The sequence below is a fragment of the Chelon labrosus genome (genome assembly GCF_963514085.1).
Source record: "Chelon labrosus genome assembly, chromosome: 10".
Lineage (NCBI taxonomy): Eukaryota > Metazoa > Chordata > Actinopteri > Mugiliformes > Mugilidae > Chelon > Chelon labrosus.
The window spans coordinates 16,623,896-16,650,259 of record NC_140360.1 but is presented as its reverse complement, the minus strand read 5'-3'; the positions used below and the strand labels follow the sequence as shown (position 1 = coordinate 16,650,259).

The window sequence follows — 26,364 nt, the reverse complement described above, 5'->3', positions numbered from 1 at the left end:
AACCTTGTAAAATGAGTAATGAGCGATAGTTGCATGACATAAGGTGTCACATGATACTTCCTCTCATTACAGTAGTGTCTGCAAAGCATTTCCCTTAATTGGCAGTGTACTACTATGGTACTTAAGACACGGTCTGGGCTCATGGCAAATACCTCCCTTTGTGAATCTGAGAAACAACCTAAAGTTTTCCACTAAAACTTGCATCTTTGCTGCGGAAAAGCAACACAAGATCATTGTGAAATGAAATACATATTGTGCCCTTATTCTTATGGCTACAATGAATCACTAGGACTGTGAAGCATAGTGTGATATAATGCAAAAGATGTGGTTTGCAGTGACCTTTTGGGTGCTCTGTATAAAAATCAATCATGTGTTTAAACATCCCTAAATCTTTTAGAATATCTATAATACACTCCTCGACCAAAAAAAAGTCACTGGATTTAACTAAGCAAATAGGTACGAGCCTCCTATTGGATAATTACTGTATGGGCGATTATCTTTCAGCTGGCAACAAGTTATTTAACCCCAACTGATGCAATGAGCAGCTTCTCATTTCTTAAACAACCATGTTGAAAGACACATCTTGTAGTCGTGGAAAAGATGTTAGTCTGTTTGAGAAAGGTCAAATCATTGGCATGCCTCAAGTGGAGAAAACATCTAAGGAGATTGTAGAAACTACTGTGGTCGGAAAAAAAACCTGGTTGATCGTGATTGGCGATCACTTAAACGTTTGGTGAAATCAAATTGAAGAAAAACAACAGTAGAGCTCAGGGCTATGTTTAATAGTGAAAGGGAACTCAAGGGATTGGGACTGAACAGCTGTGTAGCCTTAAGAAAACCACTAGTCATTAAGGCTAACTGGAAAAAAAGGCTTCAGTTTGCCAGAGAGCATAAAGATTGGACTCTGGAGCAATGGAAGAAGGTCATGTGGCCTGATCAGTCCAGATTTATCCTGTTCCAGAGTGATAAGCCCATCAGGGTAAGAAGAGAGGCAGATGAAGTGGTGCACCCATCATGCCTAGTGTCTACTGTACAAGCCTGTGGGACAGTGCTATGATCTGGGGTTGCTGCAGTTGCTCAGGTCTAGGTTCAGCAACATTATGTGCCCAAAGAATGAGGTCAGCTGACTACCTGAATATACTGAATGACCAGGTTATTCCATCAATGGATTTTTTTCTTCCCTGGTGGGATGGGCATATTCCAAGATGACAATGCCATGATTCATGGGGCTCAAATTGTGAAAGAGTGGTTCAGGGAGCTTGAGACATCATTTTCACACATGGATTGGCCACCACAGAGTCCAGACCTTAACCCCATTAAGGATCTTTGGGATGTGCTGGAGAAGGCTTTGTGCAGTGGTCAGACTCTCCCATCATCAATACAAGATCTTGGTGAAAAATGAATGCAACACTGGATGGAAATAAATCTTGTGATATTGCAGAAGCTTATTGAAACAATGCAATCAAAGTAATCAACGTTTTTCTTTTGGTGGCGACTTTTTTTTTGGCCAGGCAGTGCATATAACTTGAATAGAAATTTACATGAATTTTTAATGCAGAATGTAAAAGTGCAGAAAGCAATTTAAATTCACTGTACATTAGCTCTGATTTTGTATATTATTTCTCATTCTGCAACATGTAGACAACACTGTAACGTTGTGAGCAGATGCACACATGAACTAGCTGATTGTTGATTCAAGAACAGGAGTTTATGATGTTAAGTGTTGAAATGTGTGAAGTGTGTGAGCACATCAATAACAGCTCATAAAAGCCGTTTATGTGAATGTGTGTCTCAGTCCCTTGGGTTAGGTTAGGTTCTTTCATAATGTGACGTCATTTGAAGAAAAAACAAAACAAAACAAAAAAAGTCCTCTAGGATCCCTCTAGCTGCATGCAACATACCTGAGTCTGACAACCTCCACAAAGCCCTTGATCATCCGTAGGATCTTCTCCACATGTTTTGATGAAACCTTATTTTCCTTGCTCAGATGGGTCCACTCAATCTGAGCCTTTCCGCTGATCAAATCTGTTGGTCTGCAGTGAGCGTTAAGTCAAGCTACTTTCATGATATAAAGTTTCAAAAACAGATGTTAGCATCAACTTCAGTCTAACAAAAACTGTTAGGTCCATTTATATACATATATATATATATAAATGGACCTAACAGTTTATATAACAATATATATGACAAATCATTCCACATGATAGCTTTCTCAGAGGCATTAGCTTAAATGTACAATCCCAGAGTGTCAATCAATCTACAACTGTGAAATCGAATGTGTCATTTTACATCGGCCGAGACGAAGAAGGTGTATCTTGTCAAACACAGAGAGGTGGGAGGTCTTTAAAAGGGCCGTCTGTCAGCTGAAACAGTTAGTCTCAGTTTGAACTCACTCTGCGGAGGAGGAGCACATCAGGCAGTGCTTTGAAGAACAGCGCCACATGACGAAGTGTCAAATTTACTTAACAGCAAATTCCTTTCTGTGGAGTGGAAGTGACTATATGAAAAGGATCTCTTTGCTTCAATGTGTGTGACAGAGGAGTCTGGTGTTTTCCATTGTCAAACACGTACCAGATGACCATCCTTGTGTCAACCCTGATTCAGAGCAAAGCTAAGGTAGGTGAGAACTTTTCTATATTTCGTGGATTAAAACCAATCCACCTCTTATACACTCAGGATAATGTAAGAATAGACGACAGGAGGCTCGTGATAGTCTGTATTTAAAGTTGGATGCTTGATTGTGAAGTTTGTTGACCCACATACAGATATCATGCAAAGCATGGAGAAATCATGTGATAGGTGACATTTGCATCATGTGCTCCTGGATCTGCCACATACCACTTACATCAATAGTTTTATTAGATTACATTTTATTAGATTATCTATGATCATCAGTCAATAAGTGAGTTTTCAATAAGTCATGCCTGAAAGTCTTTCTGCTCAGACGTAGCATCTTCCCTGCCTTTGAGAAGAACTCAAAGAAGAACTTCTGTGTTTCAAATTATTCCGATTAAGCTTTTAAATTTGCTTTAAAAGTAAAAGCTTTGATGGCAAAATTATTTTGGAGTTCATGTTATATATTCAGACATAAACAAGCGTTTAACTGCACAGTTTGGCGTTACACGAGTAACAAACGGCAAAATATGAAAAGAATACTTCTCATCTCTGCGGCTTTCAAAGAATTGTCTTTTGTGTCTTAATACATCTCAGAAGCCAACGGGGAATAAATAAATCATGTTTTATGGTTTCAAGACGGAGCTTCGCTTGCATCTCTCTGCACTGTTTACAGCGAAAGCTCCAACAAACTCAGGTCAAGTCAAGGGAATGATTAGCAAAAGAAATACCTTCCAGTGCAGACATTTTGCCCACAGTGTGAAGAACATATGCTGGTCACCATGTTTTATTCCTGAGTAAAAGGATGAAGCCCATCTGGAGCCAATTTTACTGTTACGATTGCCAAAAGGTGCTTGGTAGCAGGCATCATCAGCTACAGGAGGAGTCTATGCGCACATTGCTCTCACAGGCCAGGCTTCTGTGGTAGATGGCACTATTTGACCATAAACTTATCTAATATCAGGCCGAGTTCTTCTGAGGTCACACTTAGTAAAACATTCGTCACTGGTGGAGCCACAGCAATGAAGCGTTTTTGCCTGTTGCCCAAACTCTGCTCGAAGCTTGACACTGTCAAGATCCAAGCTGGGCTGTTAAATGCAGATAATCTGCGGGGGTGGGGGTTGGGGGGGGCGGTGGGGGGTTGCTACTTCAACACTCACGATCTTCTGCTCGACTTCCCATGCTCTAGTAGATTTTGGACGGAAAGGCAAGAATTGCTCAGACTCCTACTGTTAAAATGTTATGGCACTATTAAGTGGAAATTCCATTAAAGTTTGCTTTGAACTTGTTTTTTCTTGTAAAATAATTTATAAGAGTGCTCTTTTTTTTTTTTTTTAAAGAAAAGATTATCACGATTTGGGCGGGAGAACTCAGTCTGAGAGGCATTGCTATGAGGAGTGCATTAAATGCTGAAATGCTAAGGTCAAGGTGTCACAGTAGACCTGAATGTTGCCACGGCTGAGTTGGCTTTGGAGCGTACTCTTCATTTGACTGTTTTTGAGAGAAAGCTATGTGTATCTGAGTAATGTTTGAGTCAAGGAGCAGCTTTTTTGTTGGACTGGCACACTTTTCAGGTTGGCGTGATGATAATATATGGTTGTATCAGTTGCAGGTAAAGTGTCTGTGTGTGCTTATGTTCCTGAGCTTCCCTCTGACTATGGCGGAGGTCCCTGGTCCATGCAGACACTCCATCACTAGGGAGCACCTGCTAACTGTCAGGCAACTGGTATGTGTTGACGCAACGTTAGTTTAATCATCTTATGAGGCACGGACTGAAAGCTTCCTTGTTGGTTTCTGCAGATGGATAACCAGTTGAGAAGTGGCTGTTCAATAACGTACACATTCATAGAACGGAGAAGTTTGGTAAGGTAACCCTTGTTTTATGGGATTGTTTTCATCTGAAAATCTTCTAGTTATACTTTCCATTACCTTGTGTGTGCGTTTCAACTTTATTACCCTGTGATCTGATTTCCCACAGAGCAAATGTTGCTTTGTGAAAGCCGCTTTACCCTGGATCCTGGAGCTCCTCACCACCCACTTCAAATATAATCGGGGTTCAGTCAATGATGGCTATGTTCAGTCCTTGAGAGCGCTCATCCTCAACATCTATTCTCAGAAATGTGTGCCTCAGCTAAATGAAGAGATCGAGGTGAGTGTGTGTGTCTTCCAGGGGTGAACTTGCCGCTTCTTTCTCCGGGCTGACGGATTAAATACTCCATAATGTAAAATGGAATCAAAAAATGTGATGTGAGGAGTTGTCCAGCAGGAGGGGATAAATCTGCAGCAAAAAAGAATTTAAGGTATGTCTCCTGCTGCAGGATAAGCCAGAGAGTTTTGAGATGCTCTACAGAGGGTCTCCTTCGGAAGCACTACAGAGAGCTTCAGAGGTGTTGTCTGTTTACTGGGAGCTTGTGACCACGAGTGACACACCAGTTGACTGGAGGTGCCAGAATGAATACACAGAAAGCTTTAGCTCTACCACAGAGCTCTCCACAGAGTCACCCACAGAATATTTTACAGGTGGGAATCTCAATTTTTTGGAACGTTCTGTGATGAATTGTGCAGATGTCTGGAGCCACTGAGATCACGGATCATGTGTCCTTTTCTACAGACAGTTATGATAGGAACTCAGCGAAGGCCTCTCAAACAAGACCAGTTAGAGACCTGTACAAGCTTGGGTTCATCATTGCATCCATCAGCGGAGGACTGCTGCTCATACTGACTCTCTACTGTCTCATCACACACAAGGTACCAGGGCTTTTATTTTGTCAATTCCAAAATCACATGTGCCCTAATAAAGTTTGCTATGCATTCCAGTCATATTGCAATAAAGCAGGCTTTGGCAGCTTGGCTGGCAATGCTCACTGGAACACTCCCTCTTGCAGAAGTATCAGGCCTCCTTGCTGGTAAACAATGAGCACAACAAAACAAGATGGAGGCGCGCCTTACTGGCGCGTGCACCACGTCTATTTTGCAGCAGCGCATGCACAAATGTCTCCACAAGTAAATGAATGCATGCATGCCGTGCCCCCTGTTTGAGACTATTTGGCGCCAATGGTCATTATTTTAGATGATGCATTGTGTGATTTAAAACAGTGGTTTTCAGATGGATCATAATCCGCACAATCCACATAATTTAATATTTAAACTGTTCTCATTTATTCCACTGATTGGATACTGCAGCAACAGCCTTTTACGCCCCATTAAACTCACAAAACAGACAAACAGGTGTGAAATTAGCTTGAAAAAAACCAATAAAGTAGAGGCTCAGAAACGGGACCAGCTGCAGTTTATTCCTTTAAAAAAAAAAAAAAAAAAAAAAAACAACAAAAAAAAACAACAGGTCTCGAGAAAGCAATAATCTGCTAATAGGCATCCTAGCAACAGGACATCTGCTGGAAAGTAGAAGAAGGAGAAAGCATGTTCTTGAATTGCTTATCTTGTCATGATGTGGTTTTATTATGTCCCTCTAAAGTCTGGGATGACAGTAGACACACTGTTCTATGCTTGTGCTTATAGTGGCAAGTTTAATAAACTACATTTTGTTAACCCTTTAGGAGACATTTGTTTCGCATCTGACCTGGATATATGTTTTGAAGCATTGGGCTGTCACGGTCGGAGTCTGAGGCCAAGACCTTTGGCCGAGCATTGCATATATCTTTACATATGTCTGTGCAGTACTGCTGAGGCAGGAAATGCTTGTTCTGCATGTGTTTTGTTCCGGGACGGCACTACAGTGCCTGCAGAAACATGTGTGCTAAACATAGAAAGGCCGTTTAGTCATGAGGTAAATGTCAGAATCACATGAGAGGCAGAATATAGATTTGCAGTTGTCACACCACATCAGCACTGAAAGAGGCTTACATCAGCCTACAGTCACACTATAGCTGTAGAAATAATGACATACAAACGCCTCTATGCGTGTGCTTCAGTGGGATGCATCGTAGTATTGTGCAATGATTAGTTTACGGCTTGTTTTTCTTCCACTCACTGTTGCAATTAGCTATGTAAATGCACTCCCAGGACTGTGCGGTTCAGAAGCTGGCTTCTTAAAGGACTTCTGATTATCACCCAGGCAGATAGACATCAAAGTTTAAATATCACTATTGGGAAAATCTGAAACATATCCTGATTTGCTCGTCTTATTCACTGCAGAGAGCGCCACCTGGCTGTGCTTTAAACATCCGTTAGGAAGGATTTAGTAGGCTTCTGAATACTCCTCCCTCAACTGTGCCTTTTCCAAGCGTGTTGAAGAACTTATAATTGCTGTAACTTCAACGTAGAAGCGCAAAAGAACCTCTCTAGAGCCATTGTTTGGTGTGTCTGCCCTGTGTAGTCATTTTAGGCAAATGAAAACACAATGATTCACAGTTCATGGGTGATTATACATGAACGAAAACATCATCAGGGGTACCATATTCAATTTCCTCTAATAGATCCTGCTAAATTCTACACAGGCCTTTTAAATTCCCCAAGTACGGAGACCAGACAGCATCTGGGGCTGCCTTAACTTTTAGGAGGTAATAATTGTTTATAAACTTCTTTAGCTGATTTCATGCAGTGACAAAAAAGTAGTTTTTTTTTTTGTTAGTGCAGAGATCTTGACTTGTCAGAGAAGGGAAAGCACAGGTGTATTAATACAGTCTGCATTCTGTTTAGCGGGGGTCCTGGATTTGGGAATACTGGTTCAGTTTTACAGCTTACTGGGACACTTGACATTAGAACTGAGCCACAATAAAACACCTGCAAGACGAGTAAAATTTCTGTAAAAATTGCCACACAGAAGACTAGATGAGATGCTACATAGTTGGCAGTGAGTGCTCGTCAGCCTACCAGCCATGCTTGCGCCTGCAGCTTTTAATTGACCCTGCTCAATTTCCTTCCTGTCCTGTTGTTTTTGTGTCTCCAGTGTGTACAGATGATTGATGCTGTCATACCAACTGCCCCTAAAGCTCTAAACGCTGAACCCTCTCAGATTTTAATTACCTTCATCTGTGTGCTCACTGAGAATGCACGATCACAGATGGGCGACACTGGGAAACTCATGTTTCTGTGACTATTCTGTTTGAAGAGTGCACTCAGCAGTTGCCCTGTTTGCTTTTTTTGCCGCGACGCCCGGCTTAGCCGACATGATTAATTGCCATGCCACAATTCATTATATTTAAAGGTGTTTATGTATGTGTAATCATTTTTTAATGGCTGACTGAGCTGTGTAATTACAATATGTGCAAGAAGAAACCAAAGAAAGTCAAACATAGTGGCTCGTTTAGTGGAACTCAGCTTAAAGGCCGATGGTCAAATGATTTATATGTACTAGGTTGTAACAAGTTCAACCTTGTGAGAAAGCTCTCAACTTTTCTGCATGCTCTTTTGGGCTTCGTAAATAATACAGTGCTTTTCTACATTCAAACATGTAACTGACTGAAGCATGCCAAAGCCGAACAAATGATTTATTAAAAGACCATAAACCATCATGCTTTGTGTATTTTACATACGGTAGGTCAGAGTGCACTTAAACCAGGTTTAACTTCAAAAGGTCGTTTTATTTGCACTGGGGTACGCTTGAAAATGATTTGTGGCCCACCTTGGGCTACCATCCACCACTTGAGAATAGGATCCAGCGCAGCTTTGTCTATAAGGGTGAGAAAGAATAACGTAAACATCACATTCCCAAAGACTGTAAAGTGAGTCCGAAAATGTATCTTTTGTCAGAAGTGATCACCTGCTGTAAATTTGATAGATGGCTAGAAAAACTCTGCGGCCTACTCAGTCGAGGAGCATGAAGTTAGCTTGGATTCGCAGAAGTTAGAATGGACTCCAATAATGATAATAATAAAAGTGTTCTCGGCGGGGAACAAGAGAAATATTGAATCCCACATTTATTTATTTATTTATTTTTTGCATATAACCTTTGCAATCGTCCAATTATTCAGAACTCTGGCCTAGTTTTCTTATGTGATTTAGCTTCTTCATCATTGAAGAAAAATGATATGATATGTGTCCATCGGCCTTATTTCATAAAAACCCTCTCTTTCCAAAACAGAAAACTCACAACCCTCATGGCTCAAGATTACACACAAACTCACGGTGAGCACATTTCAGATAATGAAAACTTTAAGTGATGGACATTCCTGTCGTTTACTGAAGTTGTTCTAATGCATGCTTCTGTCATCTGGATTAAAGCAGAGACCCACAGGACATAGAGATGGAGCCACAGTAATGTGAGTATCCTTGTCTCAGAGTGCTACGGACGGTTGAACATCTGGAGCTGGCACAGATTCAGATGACCTTAGTCTCTAACAAACAGAAAAGAATAATTGCAGTGCTCATATATTTTTATATTCTCTCCTCAGGCAGTGAAGAGCGCATCACTGCAGCAGCAGACAGAGCACTTGTGAAGCTGTACATTTTACCCCACACAAACAAGTTTCCAGTATTAAGTGTGTATTGTATCATGCTCAGCTATTTAATCGGAAGCTTCGCCTTGACTGAGAACAGAGATGGACGTTATTTTGATGCTATGTATATTATGTTAATGCGTTATCTATTGCAGATACCTTTTCAAGTTCACTAAAAAAGTTTTATTTTTTATGTTGAATAATGTGTCTCCATTTGCTACCACTTAACCAACAGTTTGTAATGTTTTTTTTTCTTTGCCAAACATCTCCACAAGTTATTTATTATCTTCACTTTATTCAATCACTGTATTGATAATAAAAGTTAACCATCAATACCAAACGTAAATGCATAATGCTCTCCAGCTGTCCTGCTACCAGTGCATTCATAAAAACATTAAAAACACATCTGAAGAGCAGATAATGATCTCATTAAAGGATTTACACCGCTTAAAAGCCCACATCCCGTACGACACTTTATGTGAATTTCAAAATGGTCCAATCCTTGCCAAAATTGCCCTTCAAACTACTCTGGAAAGTTCCCTTCATTATGAGCCTACGCTGCTGATCAATACGGCCAATTTTTGAGAGTTATGACCAGAGATTTGTAAATCCAGTTTTATTGCAACACGAACTTTGGACAATGTTCTGTTGTGGGTCAAACACCCGGAGGTGTTGTTACTGGCAGAGGGGTGGAAAAACGATTCTGATAGATGCACACCAGCCGCCTCAGCAGCTTCAAAAGAAATATATTTGCTGCACAGGGCGTGACAGGATTCGGTGGGAATAACGTGCTACAGTTTAGTCATGTGCCTGCATGACAGTTATTCATTACTGCACGGTAGTGGCAAAGAAATAGGTTAACATGGTGAGAGAGGCTCTAGTGTGTTTTAGTCTAGTGTTTTTTGATAACAAATTGCCTAATGTCTGAGTCTGGGAAGGACTGAACCGTTCCCCATAAAGTGAAACATTTGTCTCAGAGAGGGCTGCATCAGTAAATCCTGTCAAAAGTTTCCCACATGTGATCTGTGTGCTGGCCCCTGTTTTTGAAGATCCAGTAGAGGAAGCACGGGAGGGAAAGTTGCAGCCCTACCCTCAGCCTCTGCAGAGCCATTTGCAAACTGCAATATAACATGATCTATAATACACTTAATTTCACAGGCTACCGCTTATCAATGTGCAAACCACTGTTGCACTGGCTCTAGTCCATTCTTTATCCCAAGACATTGCTCCATTACAAAACAAGGAAAGTATTTCCCTAATTCAATTTAGGGCCTTTCTGCAGAGGATTAAAGGCAGCTGTGGAAGATGAAAAGGCAAGTTGTCTTCAACAATAAATATATGGGAACTGCCTAAGACCAGTTAGAATTGTCAAAAGAGCTACCGCCCTGTTTCTCTTTCCCAACCTTTTTTTTTTTTTTTTTTAAACCTTCAAATTAGAGGAAACAGAACATGTTATTGTTCCTAAAATACATCACTGTCATCAATTATGGGGACAAATAACTCCGGAAACTGTGTTTTTTTCTCAAATGTAATAATGAGAACAAATTGGTGGATTCCTAGAAAAAAGATTTGGATTACACAGTGTGAAATGATCTGGTGCCTACCCTCGGACGTGCGGCACCACAGACACTAGCTTTGGAATTCTTAAAAAGCAGCGAAGTGGACAGTTTCAAAATGTTTATTTGATAAGAGTCGTTGCGGCCGTAGCTTTAAATAAGGAGGAAGCCTATTGGAAAAAATACACGTTTCATTAGTTGTAGACACAAACACTTAACATCATGCAACTTTAAATGCTGAATGCAGATTGAAAACATCATAAACTAGCAAAATCAGACTTTAAATGCACTGGTGAATGTTCACCATTGGTAAAACATTAAGAAGCGAAATTTCTTAAAAAGCACTAATTGCTGCTTGCAACTTGCTGTTTTATCACCTTGAGCCACAAGGTGGAAGCAAAGATCCAAACTGAGTCTCATACCAGTGATTGGCGATTTAACACAGACAATACTAGCCAGACACGACACAAGCCTTAATCATCGTCATCAGCTATAGTATTTTGCCAGAACACTGGAACTAATGTAAGTTTGTTAAAAGGACGTCCATCATCTGGTTATTCCTCATCGCTCTCTGTCATCCATATGCCGATCTGGATATGTGATTATACAACTGTGGTACTTCCCATTGACGAATACTGGAACTGTTTAATCACCGGAAGACTAATAGTAGATCTCATAACACTTAACAGTCTAAGCCGTGTGTTAATGTCGAGGGCAGTGAGCAATTTAGCGTAAACATAGTTAAACATGACAAAAACTGTTACAGATGGGGACACGTCAGGTGAGAGGGAACAAGAAGTTCTACACATCAATGAAGGCAACGCGCCGCAAACAGTAGGCGGCTTCGGCAGGAATGTCTTTGGCGCTGATCTTATTGGCATCCAAACGCAGCATTCTCAGTCTGGAGAAGTTTGTCATGTCGATTGTGCTGCAGAAACTGCTCAGGGAGAACTCTGAAAGAGGAGAGGGGAATAAGAAAACAAGTCCCACACTTTTATCTCACACTTTTATTTGACTGGACTTAGTCACAGCTTGTTTTTCTCAAATTTTTGGGGGCCGAAAAAAAATTCCATTGTGATGTTTCAGAAAGCTCACATGGTTAATGAGAAAGTGTTTCAAGATCATTTCAAAAACCTACACAGAGCCTTAATATCCTGTCTTAGCTGACATCTTGTGGTTGGAATTTTAATTTTGCTGCGAGAACAAAGCCCACCCCGAAGGTGTTCCTCTTTCACGTCAGCGTGAGCATTAAGTTTTAAGACGTTGATAGAGCAAATACAGCCACTCAACTGCAATAACAATGTAGTTATAAACAATATGGGTGAATAAGAACAAGGAATAATCACACACGCAACCGGAGTGGATTAAATCAATGGTGGACAGACATGTTGACCTCGCTCAAGTCCAAAAATCGAAGGAGAACATAAGGAAAATAAGGAAAATAAGTATCACTCCTTTGACAACCATATTTGTTCCTTCTTCATTTAAGCCCATGGATTAACTGAACTGCATGAAAAGGGCAGTTTAAAGGATCTATATTTGTGCCACAAAAGATTTGTGTGCGAGTTCATAACTGAGTGAGTTGTATAACAACACCAAAATTAAAACTACTTCTGAAATCCTACAACCTTCAGGAAAGATTGGAGATCGTATCTGCATGCCAGTGCCACACAGGTTTTATGCTTTGACTCTGAATACTCTACACACTGTTTTATCTTTTATGTTTCTTAAAAATGAAAATAAAAAAATGACTATAGTCACATTACTCTTCCCGATTTATTATAATTTTTTGTGTGATCCAAAACCTGTAGGAATGTTGATAAGTAACATGAGTAAAGACGAGTGTTCATACCTTTGATCTTGTTGGCCTGTAGGTAAAGGTTCTCCAGGTTCCTACTGACGACAGGGATCCTCTCCAGTTTATTGAAGGACAGGTCAAGCTCGACCAGGGTGCTGATATTGAAGACACTGGATGGAAGTCCTTTATCAGTCAGCTTGTTATGAGCCAACCGAACAAACTGCAGTTTGGGATACATGGTGAGAAAGCCTGCGGGCACACTCTCGATGTTATTAAACTCCAGGTAGAGCTGCTGAAGTCTTTCAGGGAGGTTTTCAGGGATTTTCCTCAGCTTGTTTTTCCTCATATCCAGCATGGTCAGAGACTTCAACCCCTTGAACACACCTCCAACGCCCTCTATGACATTTTCTTGGAGGTGAAGCGTAGCGAGGTCTGACATCCCCTCAAATGAGTTGGCGGGGATTTTTGAGACCTTGTTGTGACTAAGTCGCAAGTCTGTGAGAGATTTGGGCAAGTTAGGAGGCACTCGGGTAAGCTCATTGTGATCCAAGAAGAGCCGGTCCAGGTTCTTGAGCTTGCTGAAGACATTCTTGCCAATTTTGTCTGAGTTGAGCTGGTTGTGAAACAAGACGACCCACACCAAGTTGGTAGCATTGTCAAACACCCCATCCTGGATGCCTGTGATCTGGTTACGCTGCAGGTAGACATACTTTATATGTGAAGGGACGTAGGGAACATGCTGAAGGTTGCGGCTGTGACAGTACATAGCTGTGGGGTAGGCTGAGGGGCAGTCGCACTCCAGGGGACAGTCCATATCCTGAGCCTGCCAGCCAGCATGCTGCCGCCGTCCTCGCAGTTGGGACAACCACTGGAACTGGCTGTAGCGCTGACCAATGCTCAAATCCACAATTCCCAGTGTGAGGAGGAGCACCACTGTCTGCATGATCACTGTTGGAAGAGCTGAGAAAAAGATTGGTCAAAATTATGTTATTTAAACATGATATGAATTCAAATTTTATTCAACTCCCTTATTAGATTATCAGAAACTGATCATAGCTGAGGAAATGCATCTAACACTGAATGGCGCTGGCGTAGTAATTCAAGGCAGATCTCACTCTCTCTGCTCCACTTTTCAAATGTACTGTAGGTGTAGTATACCTACCGGTTGGTTGATCAGAGATGATGCCTCCTCCTTTGCTCACGTCGCCTGTGCGTATCTCAGACTGAGTGAAAGAAGTTGTTGGTATAGAGTAAATACCCCTTGCTCTCGGCAGCTGGAGCCCCAGCCACCCACTCTCATTAGAGCACATACATTTTTCCACTTGCACGTAAAACTTACACTACTACATACGTATCACCTCCAGCCATGTCAATATCAATCCCATCTGGGAGGCAGTATGGACATCTGCTTTTTAACAACCTTGTTTTCCCTCACTGTGTCATGCCTTATCATTAGCACAGCCACTTCAAGACCGGCTTGCTGTTTATTGTTGTGGTATGCCGGTTATGGGGAGGGGAAAGGGCTTATGCTATAGAAAATTTAATGAACCAGGCTAGACGCTGTAATTAGCACTTTTATTTGGGAGATTAAACAAGGCAACGTATTTATAATTATAATTATAAATTATTATTTACAGTGTGTCTCAACAAAGTATATAGCAAACCCTGTTATTTCTCCACAATCATTCGTCCTTGAACATTTTCTTTCTGTGCCTGCTTCAAGTACTACTTTTGTCAATTACAGTCTTCAGGCAGCGGAGAAAGTTAACATATGTTTGTGCTGGCGCCTGCAGACAGAAAAGCCCCATTATCATCCTGCAGATAGTTCTCAGAAAAAAGGCCTAGCCATTCATGTCCTCCTCTGGGGTGGAAAAATTGGACACAGAGTCTCAGGGATTACACTCCCCATTCCCCTGATCTTGAAAGTCAAAGAAAACGTGCGGATTTGCAACGGACTTTGTTCAGCGAGTAATAGACCTTAATCATCACACAATTACATCCCATGAGTGGTGAGAGAACCTGAGGATATACAGATGGGACTCTTTTGCACAAAAGACGTGGTACTTTTATCTGCAGTACAAACAAACTACTTAGAGTCTAATCCTAAAACCTTATATTTAACTATGTAAATACTAATGTCTTCCAAGTAATGTTACATTATGTTATGTCTAGCTACAGTATTTCTGTCATTCTGTTATTAATCCGCTGTCAACACTAATTATACATGAAAATGCTTCCTCACAAGCAGTAATTGCTGTCGGAAATTAAAATGGTCCAACCAAAACTTTGATGTTGTTTGTATCATTCAGTCATCATTACAAAATATCCAAAGCTCACTATGACCCACTTTATGTAACAGAGATTACTATCTTTGTATTTGCCAGGCCGCTTGTTTTTTTTCTACTCTTTATACTGCACATAGAACATTTAAATTAAAACAGGATGCAAAAACTGGGGACCTTATTTTGCAATTAGAGGATAATTCTTTATCCAAAACACTCTATGGGCATTGTTTATTCATGTACGCAACTTCAGCCAACAGTCCTTAATAAGTGACAGCACATACTGTAATAACACTGAGCTGTCCTTTGATGTTGCAAGCTGTACCATGAAGTAAAGCCGAAACTATTTTATTTGTCATGAATGGATTTCACTACTGACTACAAATGGGAGATGTTGTAATGAAAAGAGCATGCTAACTTAAAACAGATCTGCATATTTTCTGGATGGGGATTCTTCAACGAACGACATCGACTATACCTGCTCAGTGTTGTAGACCAAGTTAGCGTTACCACCATGGATTTCTGACGAGCTATTAAATGAAAACATTCATGTTTCCTGGATCACAGTGTCCTCTTGACACTTCCCTTTATGACAAGATAAATCAAAATGATTTAGCTATTAGCTCTTGAGTTTAAAACTAGCGAAGAATGCTGCGATATTAATGTGAGTACACTTTCATTTCTGACAGATTTAAGATGAGCCTTTAGTTAAAGTAAGTAAGATTTAAATAAATTCAAGTCTGCCTGCCAAGTCGCTGGGCTGACTTAGACGCCTACAGTCCCAGCACATCAAGACAAAGTTGTTTTTTTAATTCTATTTTTATTGGAACGCAAAACTTAAAAAAGAAAACTTCCAGTCTGAGGGAGAAAATCAACTTCTCCATCTCATTTACACCATATCTTTCATTGCTTTAACCAGGTCCTTGACATTAAGTACTTCTGTCTTTGGCCAGCGTCTAGTAATAGTGTTTTTACAGCCACATGACATTAATCTTAACATATTCAAGTCTTTGGCTCTCTACAGCTTGTGAGTTCAATGTTTATTTTCACAAAGTATAACACCTCAATCGGAAATGGACTTCCACCACACTTCCATTGTTCTCAATGTATTTTTATTTATTTATTTCCTACCAACAAGACTTTTTAGAGTTCTCAGTTATATCTCTTTAATTTTGTATACTAGTCAAGGGCTTTCTCTCCACATATGATTGAAGTATTCAGGTGAAGAAATACAAGAAATATGCCCTGATTACTCTTAAAGTACCACAACTAGAGCCTGTTACGTTCACTCCATTACTCTAATCTACTGAATCAGGTGTTTTCCTGAAACTTCACTACAGATGATGCTCCATAACACAACCGATAAGCGAAAGGAGACATCTCTGACAAAAAGGAAGTTGTTCGAACCCTGCAGTTCATAATCTAAAGGGAGCACCAAGAATTCAAAACATCTGTCCGACTTTTTTCATTGAGCCATTCATGTGGTTTCTATAAAGCAACTAATTTAATGTAAATCTCATCTGACGTTATAACATAACAAGGCTCTCTATGTGCTAGAAATACTTAGGAGCGACTCACTGAGCAGGTCAAGCAACACACAAAATGCGCAGAGACCATTAAGAGGTTTAATACAGAATAAAAGACATTGTCCACTGTACTTCTCGACACTGTTCTCTTGAGTTTTACTGCCACCTGCTTTTCTTTCCATGTCGTTCAGACAGCATGAGGAGTTCAGTAAGCTCCACAGTTTTGTACATCCAAGCAGTTATCACCCCTCCCGTAGGCACAGCAAGCACGATTATTGCTACACATGGCAAGAAAATTTTTTAAATGCTGCACTACCACAGTGTGGTAAGAAACTTCCTACTTTGTGGTAAGGAGAAATTCCTCTGTTACTGGATCAGGAAACATAACAAAAGCTGCGGCTTCTGGTAATGATCACTCAATAGATAAATATGAACGATGCTGGGAAAAAAAAAAAAAAACTCACAAAGCCCCCTGAGGCCAAAATATCTGTCTAGATGGATTTCAACACTGAGAGCAGGCTAGCAGTCAGACAGGCCGGCTCAATCTGTGACTTGACAATAAAGCAACTCCCTAAATACAACTATGTACATCAAAAATAATGAAAGCCTAGGTCTTTATGCTTAGAACACACACTACATGTTTGTTCTCTGTAGTGTGAGGGTGTATGAATAAGGCTTAAGAAACAAATAAATGCACTTTTACTATAAATGGGGGTTTGAAAAATAATTTGTAATGAAAGGGGATAAAAATAGCTGCAAACATGATGTAGCCACATGACAAAGTCCACCTGTCCCTGAAAGGCTCCTCTTTTACTAGATTTTATGAATGTGATTGTGTGTGTTATTGTATAAGATCGAATTATATGTAATGTCTTTATTTCACGAGCCTGGATGCTGTGCGGCCATGTGTTTAGTTTTCTTCCTCCTCTTCAAGAGCAGAGGATTAGTGGAGTCTTCAATAGTTTTGATTTTTATTTGATCATAGTCCACTCTCATCGTTTGCAGGGCATTTGTCATTTCCTCCTGACATAAACAACAACAAAAAAAACATTTACAAACTTATTGAAAAAAAACAATAAAGGTGAAAGCAGTCTACAAATTCAATTTTTAGTAAAAATACAAAGGAAACGTCTGGTTTCCTTCTTTTAAAGATATAAATAAGAGCTAGAAATCCATTCGTCCAACATCAAAACCGTTCCTGTTACTCACCTTTACCTTCTCCCAGACATCTTGTTCCTCGTGCAGCACGCGGCTGGTGTGAAGAGGCGTCAGCGGGACCTCCACTGACTGCTGCATTGGACGGAGAATGTGGGTAAGCGTTCACCAAATGTCATCTTTTCAAACCAGCAGGTGCTTGAACAAATTGAAACCCTGCAGGGGCACACTTACATTAATCCACGGATGGTTTATGAACTCATTGATGCTCATTCTCTGGGTGGGCTCGGTTTTGAGTAATTGACAGATCAGCTGTTTTGCTGCAACAGAAAACCTTCATCATTACAGGGGAACTTCCGTTTTTTACAACCTGGACCTTATTTCTGGCATAAAATACGATTACTCACCCATATAACTTGTGTCATTTGGAGTCCTTCGGAAGATATTTAGCTCCAGTGGAGCGCCGCGTATATCCATATAGTGGGAGTGACTGGGGCACCCAAACGCAGCCTCTAAACAACGCATTATCTGCCATTTCACCAATATTTTGTTATGATATGCTAGTGCTATTCGTTGAGTATATGTTGAGTCCGGAGTTACCTGTTATCATCATCCGGGGTCTGTAAATTGACCTACTAACCTCTGACCTGGATGATGTCATCTCTGAGCACCGCGTGCACCCCGTGTGGCTTGTTTACTTGTAATTTGCTACTGTTAGTTTTTTCTAACTTGGCTGAATATTTCACTGATTCTGAGGTTGTGGACGACGACTTCGTTTATGATGGACGTCCTCACCGTTTTGAGCCAGAGTATACAGATGAGGAGCTCGTTGAAAGGAGGATACGGAGGCAGAGAGAGGAACAGCTGGCCAAAGAACAACAAACCGCTGCACGTCCGCGAATAGATAACAGGTAACTCCGGACTCAACGGGGAATAGCACTAGCATATCATAACAAAATATTGGTGAAATGAACGAGTTTCGCGGCAGATAATGCGTAATTTAGAGGCTGTGTTTCGGTGCCCCACTCACTCCCATTATATTGATATACGCGGTGCTCCACTGGAGCTAAATATCTTCCGAAGGACTCCAAATAACACCAAAGTTATATCAGTGAGTAAATGATCGTACTTTATGCCAGAAATAAGGTCCAGGTTGTGAAAAACAGTAGTCCCCCTTTAAGCCATAGAGCAACAGAAATATTGTCAGTCTGATTTTAATTCCAATCCCAATCAAGTTGTAATATTAGACTATTATTACACATTTATTACAGATTACTATAATATTCTATACAATTGTTGGTATTATTATAATTACAATAACCGTATTACAGTTATAATATATAATTCATAGTATGTACATAATGACAGAATAGAAAGTACACTAAACAGCTGATTAGTTAGGTATGAGCAGTTTTCTTTCTTTCTTTCTTTCTTTCTTTCTTTCTTTCAGATACCCTCACACATATCATCACACATCCAGTATGTCTGCTTGTGTGATAGATAAACGAAAAAGTGATAGAAAACGTTTTAGAAGAATACAATTACTAGATTACTGTTTCTGTATATTACGTTGAAACTAAATGTTACCTATTCAGAATAAATCAGAATTGTGCACCGCTTAGGAACATGACCAGAGACGTATGGTGTGCATTTAAAACAAAGCGAAAACACCACTTACCTTCCTCAGACACGTCAGACCACTCTGGGTTGGGGAAATCATATTGTCCATTACAGATCCGCCTTTTCATTCCGGGAGATATGGCCAAGCCGTGATGGGAGAAAAAAGGAGGATATCCACAAAGTCTGGATGTGAGGAGAAGAGGGGGAAAAAACAACCCTGATGACGGATCCTGTCAACCGACAGAATCTTTAAGAGACGTGAAATCACTTAAAAAACAAAGACCGACTTACAGTATGTACATAATGACACCCAGAGACCACATGTCACAGGATCTGTCATACTTCTCTGGGCCGAGAACTTCTGGGGCTATCAGGTGGAGAAACATTGTTTTAAGATAAATAACTGAAAGTAAAAAAAGGTTATTAAAGTAGCACATTTTTCGGTTCCAGCGGGATGTAACCTCTTGCAACTGCGTCAATACACTTTCCACATGAAGAAAACCATCAAACCTTTTAAGAGAACTCCCCTCTAGACAAACACGCTGAGAATGACTTAAAATTGTGTTATTAACAAGGAATGTATTGACACTGTCAAACTGCAAACAAAGACTATGTCCTGTAAGAGACATTACTCTGTTAACAGTTTCTTCTGAAGTATGGCTAAATTCATGAAATTCATTTGCGACATTCTTCAGAACAATAATACATGTTCACAGCTGTGATGACACCACAGAGCCAGAGGATGTTTGGTTTAGAAATATGGGACCAGCCTGCAAACACTTAACACTGTATCCACTAATGCACTTCAACCCTGTGAGACAAAGCACTCGACAAAAAGAGCTAACCTAATTATTTTCAAGAGCACGTGTCCTGTGGTCTTACCAACATAATAGGGTGTAAAACATGGCGTAGCCAAAGAGTTTAAAGTGGTGACTTCTTTAGCAAAACCAAAATCAGTCAGCTTGAGGAGGGCGTCTGGTCTTTTAGAAGTGTACAGAAGATTCTCTGGCTGAAAGAGAAGGAAACACTAATCAACAAGCATCTGGAGAAGAATTCATATAGCTGTCGAGTACTTTGAAGATACTAATTTTCTAGTAGAGTTTTGCAAAAGTACTCTCAGCTGCTAAGGACAGAGAAAATATAGAGTGCTCAGTGACAAAGACAAAAAATAAATAAAAAAGCTTTTAAGGAAAAACTTCCACTCCACTCATCGAAACTATTTTTTGTTTGCCATTAGGGGCTATCCAATCGGTCTACGTCCGCAACCATTCACTGTTTGCTTACTCTACATATGTGAACAATTTAATGTCCATTACATACAGATGCCTGGAGGGCTTTATTTTCATAACTCTCTTATCTCTTGTTTTTTTCCTGACTGTACTACTTGACCTGAAGTACTGGCATTGTCAGTAAAACCAAAGAATAAGGGAATTACACGACTCCTACTTTTTATTGATTAATGATTTAATGTTTCTTTCCGCAATGTTTTCCACTGATGTAGGTTTTACTGAAAAACTGCAGCTTTCCATTTGCATTTTTTTTTCCCTCAGATACATAAGAAGAGGCATTCACCTTGATGTCTCTGTGGGCTATGTTGATGGAATGCAAGAAAAGTATGGCCTCTCCTATACTTTTCATGATGTCCGAGGCCTCTGAGGAACAAGGAAATGAAGTGAAAGAACATGGGTGTAATAGACTAGTACAGAAATATGCAGATGGAACAATAAATTCAGCAGCCCATTTTCAGATGGGTTTCCAAAATGTGTTTCTGACTGTGCTTACAGCCTGCTTTTTCCATTGACACTCCATAACCATTATGTGTTATTATATATAATTTGTTTACATCATCTGGGGTATTATCAGTCAGTGTTAAATATTCCAGGGTGTAATGAATGACGGAGACGTCATAGTTTGCTGTTCATAGACTGTATAAATATGGACAGGGGAACTGCTCCTCAAAAGTGAAGCCAAAGCAAGTAGAGCTCCCCCTGGTGACTGGCGGCAGTATAGGTCATAAGCTCCACCCCCTTCATGTTAGTGGGTGGGACATGCGCCAAACTAAAACACTAAAAAACACGTCAAATAATAGTTAATTAAATAATAATTTACAGTGTATTGTCCAACATCTCCTTGTAACTGGTGGAGACACAGCAGAGCATATTATTCATTAAACGAAAACGCTAGTGAGTCTGGCGGAAGTCACTGCTCCGCATGGTGGCTCCACTCTCGGACCGTACTGAGCGGACTCTGGCTCCAAAGTCGCAAGATGGCGTTGCACATATCCCCGGGAAAATAGCATCAGGTTGGCCAATGCAAGGGAGTGGCATTGTCCATATTTATACAGTCTATGGTGCTGTTAGAAGACATGTTGGCTAGCAGGGTCAAAGTACCCACTTTACTATCCTTCACGATAGTGTGAAAAAACTCAAACTGTGAGCATGGCATGGTGGAAAAAGCCCAATTATTGACTGGCTTCTTTATCCAAATAACATATGTTTGCTTGGCTGCACTGGAAGTTCCCAAATAGTGCCTTGTACTAAATCCACCAGTAACAGTAATATTAGAATCAAATAAAAAAATAAGAAATCTGAATGCTAACTGTAATTTTCTGCTTACCTCTTTCTGTAAAAGCGTGATTCCCTCTGTCTTGGATATGACTGAACAATTCACCTCCATCCATGCTGAAAACAAAAATGAACCTCAGTTCACAAAAGCTACAGGCCATTGTCAAAGCAAACATTTTGACGTGTAACAGGAGGGAATGCTCAGGTCTACCGCTATCAGTTATCCTTTCACTTAATGGCGTTCTGATTCACTGTCATGGCCTGCTGGCTCGCCGAATGGACCTGGGCCATTATTGATTCCAACCGTGACAAATCAAAATTTTGTGAAATCAGCTCTGTTAATCAATATCTACTACAGCTGGATAACCTTCTACACATGTCTGTTTAGTTGGCCGTCAGGGTAACTCAATCATGACATCTCATCGATAAGATCATAATCCAGCTTTGTAGCATATGAGGTGGTTGTAGATATTAGAGGTAGACGCCTGCATTATTATAATCCAGACAAAGCACTCTCCCTCTCTCTCTCTCTCTCTCTCACTCTCTGTCTGCTTTTTATTACTTTGTTCCCTGAAGTGTTCTGGAAACCACTATACTCACCTCAGTTGGTGTGCATTATCAGGCTCCATCAGCACAGAGAGCAATCAATTTAAGCCACAACTTCCATGAGCCATTCAAAGATGGCCGATATCCAGGGAAGGAAATCAGCTTTTGACAACATGCGCTATCTTTTTATTTTTTTATTTTTTAAGACCGCACATTCAGTATTGGCTAGAACTGTGTGTCCGTGCGTGTATCCAGAATGCAGAGCAACACACCACTCCATCACGATGAGGAGGCACTTCTTGCCCTGGTAGAGATTCTCATAAACATCTATAATGGGGACAATGTGGAGACAAGGTGACACCCTCCAGTGGAGCTCCACTTCCCGTCTGGCCTCGGGGCAGTCTTGCAGCATCTGAAACACGCACACAGCAGAGGAATGAACGGATAAGAAAGTACAACAGCATAGTTGCGGAAAGTTGCTGTGGATTCATATTCTGTTTGAATTTAGCTAAGTTCAGTACAAAGGGTAGACAATAAATGAAGAGAAGGATACTTGTAATATTGTAATATTTGATATAAAAGAGTTTGGACTCGTGCATTTTCCCAGAATTCCAAGTTTTGCCTCAGTTACAAAAAGGATGTAATTAGCTGACTTATGAAAAATAATCTGCAACTATTGTGATCATCGTATTTTTTGCAAAAATGCAAATCATTTGTTGGAGAATTTCTCCTCTGCCATACATGACAGTACACTTGGGTTTTGAGCAGCTGTTGGTTGGACAATAGTCAACATTTAAAGACATGTTAACTATTTTCTCATGTTTTATAGACAAAACTAATTAAGTAAGTTATCTGTAATTAGCTGCAACACTATTTGCTTGACAGCTCTGAGCATGTCTCTAACCCTGCAGGAGGTAATTAGGCTTGTCTGTTTTTTCTCTATTTGTGTCATGCAGCATCTAAACAAATGTCTTTACCTTTTAGGTGAATGTGAAATCTTGATATTGAGTTTATATACACATTTAATAGCCACAGTAATTTATTTTGAAATATTTGACACTCCGGTAATGCACAGCAAACGGTGACTCTATGGATGCATGCGTTATGTTAACATACTGCATTAAAGCTGCATTGCTGCACAGTTTAGCTTTTATTACATAAATCTCTCACTGCATCAAGGATGACAACTTAAAGCACTCCTTTTTTTCCCCAGAGTGTTGAAGTGTACTGTCTTTTCCCAAGACTGTACATATGTCAAGACGGTGCTTATTTATAGTCAAGTGGGGTTCAAGAGAGAGATTATCTGTGAGCTATTGCCGATCAAGGAGATCAAACACAGAAGGCAAGCTTTCACTGTCTCTAACTGTTCAACTGAAAGCACAACATTTGTCAACTTTAACTCCCTGTAAATTTGTCCAAATCTCTCTAGCAATGAATCGTACGTGCCGTGTGCATTTCCAAACTTTTAAATTCAGAAAAAATGTCTCTGCAAAATAAGCTTGAAGAAATGCATTGATCTACGAGTTTCCCCAATTTGTTTACCAATCCAAAGCACCTTCCCTAACTAAGGAAAGCTTAGAGTGACACCCTGTCCTGCTGTTCCCATTCAGATTTCATAATCCCTCAGTCATCTATGGCCTCTCGTATGAGGCTACTTTTAGACACAGGCATGTTCCCCTCTCGCTTTCAGGCTGGCAGCATTTGGATAGGACAAGTCAACACTCCTCTTTCAAAACAGACCTAAACACGGAGGCCCTCGACAATATATAATGAACAAACCGTGGCACTGAAATTAGACTCTGAGAAAGCCGAGTAAGAACGCAGCAATTACACGTTTCAAGAAGAAAACAAATCTATAACTCACTTCTGATACCAGCAGTGACCCCAGCTAGAACTCTGGCCTTGCTGAGCTCTTGCTCTAAATACTGCCTGTCACCACATATGCACCACTCAGTTCAGGTACTCTGTAGTTGGGTACATATCACACATGCCTTATGAGTGACTAATCAATCCCAAAGGAACCCAGTGAGGTAATGTATGCATTGAACTCTCCCTACTGACTTCGGAAGGGGCATGCGATATCCTGGGGAGTGGAAAGATACAGCAGTGTATGAGAAACAGATTTTCTGAAATAATAGATAGGATACAAGCGTCCCTCCTCAGAGCTCAGCTTGTTTGTTTGTTTCCAAACGGATGGATTTTAGTTGCTAAACTAGGCTGGACTAACACAAAATTTTTCTTGAGGCTTCGTCTCCTCACCCTGGAAAAGGTCATCTGTCAGTGTCAGGTGCTGCCTTTACGTCACGCTCTCACAGAACCCAGAAACAATTAGACCTATACCTTTCAAACAATGTCCCACAGAACTGTCCCAATCTGTCACAACAAGGATGTTCAAAAAGGTAAACATCAATCCACATTATTATTTTTAACTATACTATACAACGAGTGCAGAAATTGGAGACTAACGCAGTAATCACATACAGCTATCGCAGAACCATCAAATGCAGTTTTCTTCCACACTGAAACTGGTACATTGCGTTCAAGTGTCAAGAGTACACACACAAAAAACGAACTGACTGAATTTATTCATAAAGGGAACTGTTTCAAAATGTCTTTAAAAAAACATTTCTTTCATAAAAAATCCCTTCTCCTGGACCACTTGTCATAGTTATTTAATGTTAACTAATAAACAGGCTACAATAGGTGTTGTGTTGTCACAAACAAATACAAAATGGGACAGTTGTATTAATTTCTTCTTTTCTTTCTCTCTTTTTTTACTTTTAAAGTTATAAACAATCCAATCTGATAGTTACACATCAGGCTTTTGCTGTTCTTTGTAGCAGCTGGTGATAAATGTACAATGGTCATCACAATCAGCATGTTTACCTTCAGTGCATACTTTTCTCCACTCTCTCTGTGGAATATTTCCAGCACTCTGCCATTTATCCCCATGCCGAGCACCTGACTCGTTACACTGTAATCGTCTGTTATGACATTCCTTCTGATTTGAAGAGGCTTGTTTGGAGGTTTAACGAAAAGCTGTGGGAAACTAGCAGAGTTCAGATTAGACTGCTGCTGCTGCTGCTGCTGCTGTTGGGTCGGGAAAGCCGGCTGGTGCTGATTCGACATGTTTACTACCGGCAACAATTGAGAGATAACTGTCCACTGTTGCCGGAGACGTCTTCTCGCTGCAAGTAAACTATCTTAGCAAGTTAGCTCATGTTGTCCTTGAGTGATATTAGCCCACCGCTAGCCAGGAGACAGCCACAGCGCTCAGTCATGCAGCCCGACAAGCAGCTGTAGCAGACGTGTGACCGTCCACTGTCAACAGACAGCCAGGTAGTTGGACAACTTGGCCAACCGAGTCCAAACCGTGAAATGTCACGTAATGATTACAGGATTATCAGTCAGTGGATAAACAAATGACAAAAAACAAAACAAAAAAAAAACTTCAGGGCTGAAATGGTGGGCATTAGATCTGCATCTCCCATGGTCCCACAGAGGCGTAGCCTAGGGTAGGGATGGTAGAGGGGTCCACCACTGCCACCCTCACTGCCTCATGATCCTGAGTTCTTATTGGCTGATTACCACGGAAGAGGCGGGGCTGTCTATCAGCCCTCTCCGTGTGTCACTCATTTTGGTTTCACAAAGTTTATACACCCATCAGGCATAACATTATGACCACCTTCCTAATAGTTTGTAGGTCTCCCTTGTGCCTCCAAAACAGTTGTGACTCATCAGAGAATGGACATGGGCCTTCTGAGGGTGTCCTGTGGTGTCCGGCAACCCAATGTTAGCTCTGGCCTTTGGGTCCTATGGGTTGAGGGGAGGGGCCTCTGTGGATCAGGCTTGTTCCAGTGCATCCCACAGATACTTGATTAGTTTGGGATCTAGTGAATCTGGAGGCCAGGTGAAGAACCCTGTGCTGTTTTTTTCTGCCATCAAGGAGTGTCATTGCTATGGGGTGGGGGTGCCTGGGCTGGTCCAGGTGGGTGGTACATGTCTAAGAAACATCCACATGAATGCCAGGTTCAAAAGTTTCCCAGCAGAACATTGAATTGTCACAAGATATTTACTTCTCCTGTCAGTGGTTTTTAAGTTGTGGCTGATTAGTGAACTTCTGCAGTGGATCATTGCTAGCCTCACATGTCCAGATTCATTTTTTTTTATCAGAGTCTGAGTCTGGTAACTCACCATTAGAATTTCATTATGGGGCATGTTTCAACAGATATGCAGAAAAATGCACGCTTTGGAATAGACCTACAACCAATCAGAGTAACAATTAAGTGATGTATGCTTCCTGACA

The 26,364-nt window shown here is 40.6% G+C and overlaps 3 protein-coding genes across 4 annotated transcripts; 1 reads left to right on the top strand and 2 right to left on the bottom strand.

Annotated features, from left to right (window-relative positions):
• The first annotated feature begins 2,185 nt into the window (after positions 1-2,185).
• csf1b (colony stimulating factor 1b (macrophage)) lies at positions 2,186-10,319 on the top strand. Of its 2 annotated transcripts, none has more exons than XM_084554193.1 (9): positions 2,186-2,616; positions 4,220-4,339; positions 4,414-4,476; positions 4,592-4,762; positions 4,932-5,133; positions 5,225-5,361; positions 8,657-8,700; positions 8,800-8,834; positions 8,967-10,319. In XM_084554193.1, the coding sequence occupies exons 1-8, from the start codon at positions 2,575-2,577 to the stop codon at positions 8,831-8,833; spliced, it is 813 nt and encodes a 270-aa protein (XP_084410319.1). In that variant the 5' UTR covers positions 2,186-2,574; the 3' UTR covers position 8,834; positions 8,967-10,319. The 2 variants fall into 2 exon arrangements, with proteins under 2 accessions (XP_084410319.1, XP_084410318.1); XM_084554192.1 differs by having other exon boundaries at positions 8,797-8,834.
• Positions 10,320-10,588: 269 nt separating this feature from the next.
• fmodb (fibromodulin b) lies at positions 10,589-14,561 on the bottom strand. The gene is given in 4 exon segments (XM_084552896.1): positions 10,589-11,520; positions 12,420-13,325; positions 13,528-13,626; positions 13,629-14,561. Coding segments are annotated over 4 exon segments (1,194 nt in total). The 5' UTR covers positions 13,666-14,561; the 3' UTR covers positions 10,589-11,368.
• Positions 14,562-14,774: 213 nt separating this feature from the next.
• LOC311494665 (MAP kinase-activated protein kinase 2-like) lies at positions 14,775-25,200 on the bottom strand. The gene is made up of 10 exons (XM_084553836.1): positions 24,945-25,200; positions 22,331-22,470; positions 21,565-21,629; positions 20,521-20,600; positions 19,831-19,957; positions 19,240-19,315; positions 19,007-19,131; positions 17,563-17,648; positions 17,383-17,463; positions 14,775-17,196 (listed from the first exon to the last, which is right to left on the bottom strand). Exons 1-10 carry the CDS (start codon positions 25,185-25,187, stop codon positions 17,053-17,055), a joined length of 1,167 nt encoding a protein of 388 aa, XP_084409962.1. The 5' UTR covers positions 25,188-25,200; the 3' UTR covers positions 14,775-17,052.
• Between the last annotated feature and the right edge of the window lie 1,164 nt (positions 25,201-26,364).

Bases quoted from the DNA above. Each gene is read 5' to 3' on its own strand.
- csf1b (XM_084554192.1), top strand. From the start codon at position 2,575: ATGACCATCCTTGTGTCAACCCTGATTCAGAGCAAAGCTAAG. The intron at 2,617-4,219 runs GTAGGTGAGAAC...TGGTTGTATCAG, and splicing joins TGATTCAGAGCAAAGCTAAG to TTGCAGGTAAAGTGTCTGTG. The intron at 5,134-5,224 runs GTGGGAATCTCA...CCTTTTCTACAG, and splicing joins ACCCACAGAATATTTTACAG to ACAGTTATGATAGGAACTCA.
- LOC311494665 (XM_084553836.1), bottom strand. From the start codon at position 25,187: ATGTCGAATCAGCACCAGCCGGCTTTCCCGACCCAACAGCAGCAGCAG. The intron at 19,132-19,239 runs GTAAGTCGGTCT...CCTCACATCCAG, and splicing joins GGTGTCATTATGTACATACT to ACTTTGTGGATATCCTCCTT. The intron at 17,197-17,382 runs GTGAGTAACAGG...TGTTTATGTCAG, and splicing joins ATGTCTGGGAGAAGGTAAAG to GAGGAAATGACAAATGCCCT.